This window comes from Phaseolus vulgaris, chromosome 9, assembly GCF_000499845.2.
Source record: "Phaseolus vulgaris cultivar G19833 chromosome 9, P. vulgaris v2.0, whole genome shotgun sequence".
Lineage (NCBI taxonomy): Eukaryota > Viridiplantae > Streptophyta > Magnoliopsida > Fabales > Fabaceae > Phaseolus > Phaseolus vulgaris.
The window spans coordinates 25242055-25252680 of record NC_023751.2 but is presented as its reverse complement, the minus strand read 5'-3'; the positions used below and the strand labels follow the sequence as shown (position 1 = coordinate 25252680).

General features: G+C 36.9%; 1 protein-coding gene across 1 annotated transcript in view; it reads right to left on the bottom strand.

Moving 5' to 3' along the window:
• Positions 1-807: 807 nt before the first annotated feature.
• LOC137820105 (callose synthase 10) overlaps positions 808-10626 on the bottom strand; it is a 59450-nt gene continuing 49631 nt past the window's right edge. The window contains exons 44-51 of the mRNA XM_068623927.1: positions 3553-3666; positions 3370-3458; positions 3118-3276; positions 2572-2674; positions 2189-2308; positions 1957-2007; positions 1637-1819; positions 808-1160 (exon numbers count right to left, since the gene is read on the bottom strand). Of these exons, the coding sequence (XP_068480028.1) occupies positions 924-1160; positions 1637-1819; positions 1957-2007; positions 2189-2308; positions 2572-2674; positions 3118-3276; positions 3370-3458; positions 3553-3666 (1056 nt within the window). The 3' untranslated portion in view covers positions 808-923. The remainder of the gene's footprint in view (positions 1161-1636; positions 1820-1956; positions 2008-2188; positions 2309-2571; positions 2675-3117; positions 3277-3369; positions 3459-3552; positions 3667-10626) is intronic.

Sequence of the window (10626 nt, the reverse complement as noted above, 5' to 3'; positions counted from 1 at the left end):
TAGTGAAATGAGAACGGGATTTGGAATTGATCGGAAAGAAGATATCTATTTGATAATTCAAACATTCAATAATTGTAAAACAATATTCCGAGATAGATTCTGATTTTGATTTTGTGCAAAAAAAAAAAAGAAGATTATAAAGGTGACTTTTGAAGAAGAACAATGTTGTGTTTTCGCATAGCACAAAACACTTTAGAGCTAGTTTTATTTCCTTCTTGTTTTTTCTTGTTTCTACTTTCGCATGAAATGTTGAAACCTTTTAGGTTGATTTTTTTGTGATTTTCAATTAAATTATGATGTTCTGTTCGATAAATTTTTGTAGCAAATTATGCTTTATTTTTTTTTGCCTTTTTTAAATGAGTTTATGCTCAAATTGTTTTGAACACCTTTTGAGAATTCAATTTTTTCTCTAATGAGATTTCTTGATTAGTTCTAATCAATATCTTTGCTAACTTAATTGAAGATGTAAAAGATAAACATCTTACGAGTAGATGTTTAGAACCAATAAAATACTGAATACATAGAATAAGATTTTATTAGAATACATAGATACTTAATAAGATTTTATTAGATTTAATTGAACATTTGACACCTGTATGAGACTTGAAGGATGATAATCTTGAAAAAACTAATAAAGAATTTAAAATAAATAAATTTGAGAGTCAAACTATATTCTTTACTATTTTTAATCCTAAGTGAATACTTGATCTGTTTTCCCCCGTTGCGTTGGTGTGCATCTAAGCCAACCGAAGAAAATAAATAATATTGGAAACTAAACTGATGAACAAGACAAATCTAACAGATCCATTAAAAAACATTTTTCCTTTTTTTTAGACTAAATGTACAACTCAACACTGAACTACAAAATAATATACATCTATAATATACATGCTCCGCATGGATACAATGTAAGATGAAAAGTTCTAAGCTTCAACATTGGCTTTATTACCAGCAAGGATGATGGAGATTTCAAGACCACGGCTGAAGGCTTGATTGAACAGAAGGCGAGATTGGAAAGTGGAAATGAAAGGAAACCATGATAAAAATGCTATTGGTGCAAAGATGATCATACCCATTCCAGCATCATACATTCTAGCGAACTCACGGACAGAATCCCACAAGCCGAGACTCCAAATTATCTTCCTCCACGCAATTGCCAACTGAAAAGTGTAGAAAATTTTACAAATGTTAGTAGCTGTAACTTGCTTCAGATGCAAGAAATGATGCCAAAATAAAAATACTAGTCATCTGGGTCCGTTGCCTCTTCCTAGATGATTTAAACATGTGTGACAACGTAGTGTGATTCGTAAAAAAAGGATTTTTAGAATGACAGTGACAATCTCAAGCACCAAATAAGAGTGATCGACAAGTTTTACAGTACTACTTCGGCGAATTGTTGAGGCAGTAAGACCACGACAAGATCATATAATAATGTATTCCTGGTGAGAATTTTTATGGAAAACCCTTGCGATAATACAAATCTTAATGCAGAATACAATAATGATGCAGGGGCACCAAAACAAGTGCCTTCTCTAGATACTAATAACTAATTCTGATAGGCTGCAATTAAGGTAGCTTTCCAATACAGACATCCATTATCAAAAGAAAATTCATATAGAAATAAATCAGAACTTACTGACAATATTCCCCATCCAGTAGGGATAAATGCAAGGATGCTTGCAAAAAGATCAGCTATTGACAGTGAAGTAAAGGCAACAACAAGACACACAGCTGTAACAAGGCCTATAGATGCAACTCCCTGTGAAAATCTCAACACTAGATGAAAATCGGCAGACTTTTTCGGGCTATAAGTAAAGATCTGCAAAGCAAAGAAATATTAGAATACTAAACTAAGATGTGTTTAAAAATACATAAAGGAGAAAGAGAAAGATAAAAATGCTGCCCACAAAAAACAGAAATTGTGAAAAAGATCATATTATTAAGAAAAGTCCAAACCTTAAATATCAAGACAATTCCAACCAAGACAGCCCATGAAAATCCATATACCTACAAAAAATAACATAGACAATATATAAGCTCTTACTAATGAAATACAAGAAGCAATAATAAGCCTTTTCACAAATATGAGTAGAACATATATAACTAGTACTCGATCAAAGAAGTATGTTTTCTACAAGGACTAAATACATGACAAATATCTATTCCACAGATGAAGATATTTTTTTACCGCAAGTGATGTATCGTTTCCAGTAAGATGCAGCTTATACACAATACCATATTGAAACAAGAAGAACCTTGCACTCAAAATTGTCTCTAAAATGCGACCCCTCAAAGTTTGGATATGCATCTGCATAAAAGTAAGCACCATTGAATATTAAATTACTAGATCCGGCATCTGCATGAAGGTTATTCTAGCATGTTGTACATGAAAAATAACTGAGATTATATATGCGTGTATATGGTTGAAAATTTAACTAAATCCTTTATAATAATATAGCTCGAGTGAAAAAGTATTGCTCCATTTATAATAACTAACCCCTCAATCAACTTGAGTATTGCTCCATTTAGACCCCAAACTTATTACAATCAAGTGAAAAAGTAAATGTTAACCTGTTCTTCGTCCCACCAGGACTCCCAACTATTTTCTCCTTTTACCCCTACGCCTCCTTTGTAAAGAAGCCAACTTGTCCAATCATCAAAATCTTCCACAGTCCTGTTTACCAGCAAATCAGATTAGAATGATAAACAATTGTTCACACAATAATAGTATAATTTCAGCACCTTCCAAAAACATAAAAGAAAGGACCCATTTAAAAATCTAGCTGCATTCAATTAAAAAATCAAGAACATCCAGTTTGGTCCTCTCAAAAATACGTAATTTCCGTAGTTTGCTCCTTTCATAATGAAAAAGTGACCTTCCATATGTCAAATACTTTTATATGAGATTAGTCATTAAATGCCACTTTTGACATCTAATTGGTCCACCAGAAGAAATGGTTTGACATCCAAAACTAAAATTGAAGGAACATTTTAATATATTAATAATCAGAAGATCAGAATAGGACTTATACTCTTTTGAAGGGCCAAATTAGGTCTTTACTATCAAGAAAGTATAGCATTAAAACCAATGAAGTAATTAAATAGCAGGCGACTTACTTTTGCCACTCGAAACCAGAGGGATTGAAAATGTAAGGTGCAAAAAGCCAAGAAATGACAAGGAACCAACTGCTAAGAGTTACCAAAATATACGTAACAGCACCTCCCTCTGCATACCCATATGCAATATACACTATAAGAAGCAGTGCCACTTCAAGCCTGTTGCATTGCACACAATTAATAATCAATGCAATATTTTTTCGTTCAACCTCAACCAAAAAAGAAATTATAAATCAAGAAAAATTTACTCACGCTTTGACAAAGTGGCTCCTAGAATATAGTCTGTAGTTTTCAGCAAACTTTATGTGACGAACAACAAAGCCTCTACCAGTAGCCCGATACTACGGTAAGAAAAATCCAACACAAATCTAAGTCACTCAGAATAACTAAATATTTGAGCTTTCCAAAAGAGTCAAGAAATAAAAATAAACATACTTTTGCACCCCCATGGAGAATGGTACGTCCAAAATAATGAGTTCTAGTTCCCAATGAGAACGTGAAGAAGACAGAACACAACTGTAGTTGCATTGTGATGAAACTGAAAATAGCCTGCAGACATTTTCAAAAGAAAAACCATATTTAGACCACATAAAAATACAATATATAGAATCACATTTTTATAAAGACATTAACAAACATGTAGGATTATAGGTTCAAGATTAGGGAAGAAGGAAATGAGAAGAGCGAGTTCTATTAATAAAACTGAAATATATTTGATAAATGTAACAACAGAAAGCATAGTTGTCAAAACCATACCAAAACAATAAATTCTACCAGGAACCTATAACCAAAACTGGCATTACAAATAACCATTACAAACCATTTCAATTACAACCCTCAGGACAAGTTTTAGAAATAACCAATTCATAACTGGGCATTACCAGCCATATTTGGTTTGGACCACTTTTGATGTAAATAGGGAGTTATTAGGATAAAATTATCCAAATATCTTGATAGTAAGAAGGAAAAGTATCCCTAGAATCTATACATTCATTCCAACAGATTTTATTTCCTATTTTTAAGAGAATGTGATTGTTAAAAACAGGAGAGTTGAGAATGTAATTAATAATATACTTCTTTAGTTTGTCTCATTATCCTAATATCTTGAGAGTAATTGGGATAAGTATCCCAGAATCTATACATTCCAATTAGGACATAAAGGCGCAGCCCACACCGACAATCACAATGGCAGTAGTTATGTAAACATCAAAAACAGTTCGCCACTGACAGAGTGAGTGGGTATAGCCCACATGCCCTGATTCAGTGACACCAACCCACAACCACCGCCAAAGATGGGCTCGCAAAGACCCCCTGAGTCCATCCCAATCCTGTTCTGCTCTGTTTTGAGTAGATATGAGTTCTTTGCTCTCCTGACAAGCTGTTCATTTTTACACAGTTTCCATTTTTTCCTCTCTGGCTTGAAATTGGCTCCTATGGATCCTAATGATATCCCAGATGTGGTGGGTCCCTAACGGTTTGATGGCCAAAAAATTATTTGCAGTGGAGTCAATACATCGATGGTGAAGGACATGGGTCAAATGAACCTAATTTTGAGATTTGGGATAGCGAAAATTCACTGATCATGACCTGGATGTGGCATTCCTCTGCTAGAGAAATTTGGAATGACATAAATAACACCTTTACTTTGAAGAAGGATTTTGTTGCCTATTATGACTTTGAAAGCAGGGCGTGTTTAATACCAAACTGGATTCTCTCTTATATCAAAATATCATGAAGATTATTAAAGGAAAAAAAAAGAATAGGGTATTAGGTATAACAGTAATAACTGTTTATAACAGTCCTAACTGTTTACTTGTATTACATACCGCACTGGGTACTATTAATACCCAGGCTGCTCTACATGTAAAAGAGGACATCATATACTAAAATTCTCTCAATCTCTCTCTTTCTTCTTCCTAAACCTTTCGCTCTCTCTTTACTCCTTTATGGTATCAGAGCCAAAAATGGCCTCATCATCTACCACTGAACCCAATTCTGAAACTTTTTCTGCCAAGCCCGAAGCCCTTCCCCCTCATATCTTTCATACGCCAATTCCTCTGAAACTAGATTCATAAAACTTCCTTGTCTGGCGGCAGCAAGTTAATGCCACTCTTCGAAGTTTAGATCTTCTTTACTTTCTGGATGGGTCTTGCATTCCTCCACGTCTCATTTCTATCGAGGAAGACGCTTCTCCAATTGTGAATTCAAAATACATGCAGTATGATCGTCAAGATCAAGCAATCTTGGCCTGGTTACTGGCATCAATGACTGCAGGTGTTCTCACCCAGATGGTTGGCATGGACACGTCAACCCAAGTCTGGGAAAAGCTCCATACCCATTATGTGTCCCAAACCCGTGCTCAAATCAACAAGCACAAACAGCAGCTGTGTACACCCAAGAAGGACCGCTCCATCTCTGCCTACCTTCTTGATATCAAGAAAATCGTAGATCAATTGGCTGCTGTGGGTTGTCCCATCTCTACCGAAGATCACATTGAAGCTGTTCTTGATGGGCTGTCTGACGAATACGACTCCTTTATAACTTCTGTCACATCCCGTCTTGACCCTTACACGGTTGCAGACATTGAAGCATTGCTTCTTGCTCAAGAAAACCGTATTGAACGAAACAAACAATCCGTTGATCACATTCTGCAGGCAAATGTTGCATCTGTCCCATACTCCTTCTCTCCTCCAGTTCTACACATTCTTCCTCCTTTTTCCACCCCTCTAGTCACGTCAAACAACGGTTCTACTCTAAACCCCGCTTTCAATCATCCAAAAACTTCCCCAAGATATCTTCTACTGCTTCCTCTTCTCGGGTTCAATGTCAAATTTGTGCAAAATATGGGCACATTGCCCTTCACTATTGGCATAGGTTTGATTCTTCCACTCCATCTCAAGTTACTACTAATACTGCTCATTTTCCTTCATCTCTTGGTGATGATGAACCTTCGATCCTCGGTACCCCCAACAATCTTCATGATCCCCTTTGGTACCCTGATAGCGGTGCTTCCCATCATCTCACTGCTCATGGCACCAATCTTTCCACAACAACTCCTTACACAGGTTCGGAAAAGGTGGCTGTAGGTAATGGTTTCCAGCTTCCTATTACTTCTATTGGTTCTGCAACCTTTACAGATCTTAATACTCATAATACCTTCTCTTTACACCACCTTCTGCATGTTCCTACTATTTCTAAAAATCTATTAAGTGTTTCCAGGTTCGCCCGTGATAATCAAGTTTTCTTTGAGTTTCATGCTTATGTTTGTCTTGTTAAACGTCAGGGAACCAACAAAATCCTACTCCAAGGCAAGCTTAAAGATGGTCTTTATATGTTTCCCAATCTAGTTCAAACTGCACCATATTCTGCTTACAATACTGCACTCACTACTGGCTCTTCTGCTTATCATTTGTGGCACTCCCGATTTGGTCATGCCCAACCAAGAGTGATTCATCAAATAATGAAGATGTGTAATATACCCTTAACTGCTAAACATGAATTTTGTGAATCCTGTGTTGTTGGCATGTCCCATTAGCTTCCTTTTAAAGCTTCTCAAACTATATACTCTAAACCTTTACAGCTTGTTTTCATTGACATTTGGGGGCCATCTGCTACCCCTTCCACTAATGGTGCTCCTTATTATATCTCTTTTATGGATGCTTACACTAGATATGTTTGGTTCTATTTAATTCATGCTAAATCACAAGCTCTCGCTGTTTTCAAATCCTTCAAAATATATGTTGAAAAACAGACTGGTTTTCCTTTATTAAGCATTCAGACTGATAATGCAAAAAAATTTATCTGTTTTAAATCTTTCTTGCTATCCAATGGCATATCTCATCGTCTAAATTGCCCTCACACTCATGAATAGAATGGTTATGTGGAACGCAAGCATAGGCATATTGTTGATATTGGTTTGACTTTACTTGCTTGTTCTAAATTACCCATGCATTTTTGGGGCTATGTTTTCACTACTGCTGTATCCATTATCAATGTTTTACCCACACCTGTTTTAAATAATCAAAGCCCATCACACACCCTGATTATGTTTTTTACAAAACCTTTGGATGTGCTTGTTATCCTTTGCTTCGCCCATATAATAAACATAAAATGAGTTTTTGTTCATCTTAGTGTGTGTTTCTTGGCTATGCCTCCAATCACAAAGGTTACATGTGTCTCTCTCCCACTGGGCGTATGTATATTACTCGTCATGTTACTTTTAATGAATCTGTTTTTCCCTATGCTGTTTCTGCTAACCCTTTTTCTTCTGTCTCTCCACCCACAAATAGCCCCTCCGATTCTTCACCTATTTTAACTGTTTTCCAGAAACCAACTATCTTTGTTTCACAACCAGCACCTCTTGCCTCACAACCCACCGCCCCTGCTTCTTCACATGACCAACCTGCTTCCTCTGCATCCATATCATCTCACTCTGATTTGTCTTCCACGGTTTCACCTCCACGACATTCTGCTCCTCACAACACTCACCCTATGCTTTCACGTGCGAAGGCTGCCTTACTTGGTCCAAGTGCTTTCACTGCTGCCCATGTGTTGCCTCTTCCAAAATCCACCAAAGAGGCCTTACATCTTCCCCAATGGCTCGCTGCCATGCAAGAAGAACTTGCTGCTCTAAACACAAACAACACCTGGATTCTCTCCACTCTTCCTCCTGGAGTTCAACCCATTGGCTGCAAATGAATTTTCAAAATAAAATACAATGTTGATGGCTCCTTTCAGCACAATAAAGCTCGCCTCGTCGCCAAAGGTTTTCATCAGCAATATGGTTTTGACTATTTTGAAACATTCAGTCCTGTGATAAAGCCTGTCACCATCCGTATTATCCTTACTCTAGCTCTTCAATTAAACTGGTTTGTCAATCAAAATGATATTAATAACACCTTTTTGTATGGTGACCTTGAGGAATCTGTCTACATGAGTCAACCTCCTGGTTTTGAAACTGGTGACTCCAACACTGTTTGCAAACTTACCAAAGCTCTCTATGGGTTGAAGCAAGCACCCAAATCCTGGTTTCACAAGCTAAGTACCACTTTGATTTCTCTTGGTTTTCATCTTACTAAAAGTGACACCTCTCTTTTCCTTCACTTCCACAACAACATTACTCTCTTTGTCCTAATCTATGTTGATGATATACTAATCACAGGGAACTCTAACAGTGCCATTCAACATCTAATTCACTCTCTCAGTCAGCACTTTGCCCTAAAGGACCTTGGGACTCTTCATTACTTTCTCGGGATTGAAGCCACTTGGATGTTGGATGGAGGCTTACATCTATCTCAAACTAAATACATTCAGGATTTCCTTCATCAAACCAACATGCTCTCTTCCAAGCCTCAACCAACACCCATGCTCTCCATTACTCGTCTAACAATAGACGCTACCACTGCTGTAGACGATCCTTCATTCTATCTCTCAGTGGTAGGCTTGCTTCAATATATACTCATTACTCGTCCTGAACTCGCCTATAGCGTCAACAAAGCATGCTAGTTCATGAACAACCCTCAACATCACCACTGGAATGTTGTTAAACGTATTCTCCGTTACCTAGCTGGCACTACCACTCATGGTCTTCATCTTCGGCGCCCTTCTAAACTCACTCTCAATGCCTTTGCTGATGCTGATTGGGGTTCTGACCCTGATGACAGGAAATCTACCTCCGCCCTTGTTGTCTATCTCGGCTAAAATCCTATTGCTTGGCTTTCAAAGAAACAAAAGGTTGTTTCTCGCAGCTCTACTGAAGCAGAATAATGCAGCATTGCTGCTACGCTTGCTGAACTCAAATGGATCCAGAATCTGCTCACTGAACTTCGTCTTCCTCCTACTCTACCCACCATTCGCTCGAATAACCTTGGCGGTGTTCTTCTTGCATCCAATCCTATTATGCACTCCAAGACCAAGCACTTTGAGTTTGATCTTCATTTTGTTCGTGATGCTATTCAACAAAAGCAAGTGCACCTTCTACATGTCCCTGCTACTTTACAGATCGCAAAACCTTTAAGTGTTGGCCCTTTTTCAGCCTTCTCACATAAATTAATGGTGTATCGTAAACCATCAATTTAGGGGGGAATATTAGGTATAACAGTAATAACTGTTTATAACAATCCTAACTGTTTACTTGTATTACATACTGCACTGCGTACTATTAATACCCAGGCTGCTCTACATGTAAAAGAGGACATCATATACTAAAGTTCTCTCAATCTCTCTCTTTCTTCTTCCTAAACCTTTCGCTCTCTCTTTACTCTTTTAAGGAAGGCCTGCCGCAAAAGGCAACCGTGGAGAATATTGCTATAACATCTAGTCATACACATGAAATATTGCTCCGTTTAACAATTAAGATATTAGGAATGTTGGAAATCACACATCGACTAGAGATAAAGACATTTCATAGTATATAAGTGGGTGAAAACCTCACAATATAAAACCGGCTTATAAGAGAGCCCACTCATTAGTATAAACAAGGTAAAATGGATAAGAGCTCATTCTATTGCTAATAAGGAAAAGTGGAGACTTGTGTTTAGCAAGCTCACACCTCAAAATCAAGTTTTTTCTAGAAAACAAAGTGGGCTCAAGTAACAATTGAATTATTGAGCTTTTCCTTTGTGACACCCTTCACACGATACTCAAATAAAGGGGTTGTCTCTCAGTAGCAAAACTGTGATACTTAATGTAGTAAAGGCCAATTCATTCTCAAGCATTACATGAGAGATTGAGTTTTTGTAAAGAAACTAAATTGGTGGAGAACCGGCAGACATGAAAAATTCCTCTTTCAACCACAAATGTTGAACTTGGTGTCCAACATCAACTCTCTCTTGCTTTCTTCACTAAAAAAAATAGCTACCACTTCATTAACTATGGCAATTTTCTCCTTTCCCAGGATTTGGATTTAGAACTAATCATATTAAAAAATTTAGACCAACCATGTAATCATATACCCTATCAAGCTCAGTATACTCCTTAAGAATTATTGAGTCTAATGGAAACTTAGCTTTTATATCCCTGTAATGATCCAACTACATCCACTGGGGCAAGTTTATTCTCATATCTGTAACCAATTTGTTTCCATGTTTTTTATAAGATCATGCTAGACATCATTGTGAAACTTTGAGAACCTAGTTAGCACATGTCATCAATCACGTGTCACAATATGAAAACTCCAAAAACAAGGAAAACAAAGAGCATGAGAGGATCAAACCGAAACTCATGCAAAGAAAAAATAGCCTGCAAACATTAATAAAATCAAAACGAATACTGGAAGGTAAAGAATTAAACCCGAGAAAAAGTAGTCTATTAACAACACCAATGTTAGCAAAACCATCACTACACCAATGTTAGCAAAACCATCACTACATTTATTACCCTCACAAAAAATGTGGGAGACTTTAAAATACATATCTTTGCAGATGTTAAGAGCCTTTTGGCAATGAGCTTTCAACCTCTACAGGAAAGCATTGCAAACAAAAGAGAAGTCACTTTCAAAGATGAGTCAAA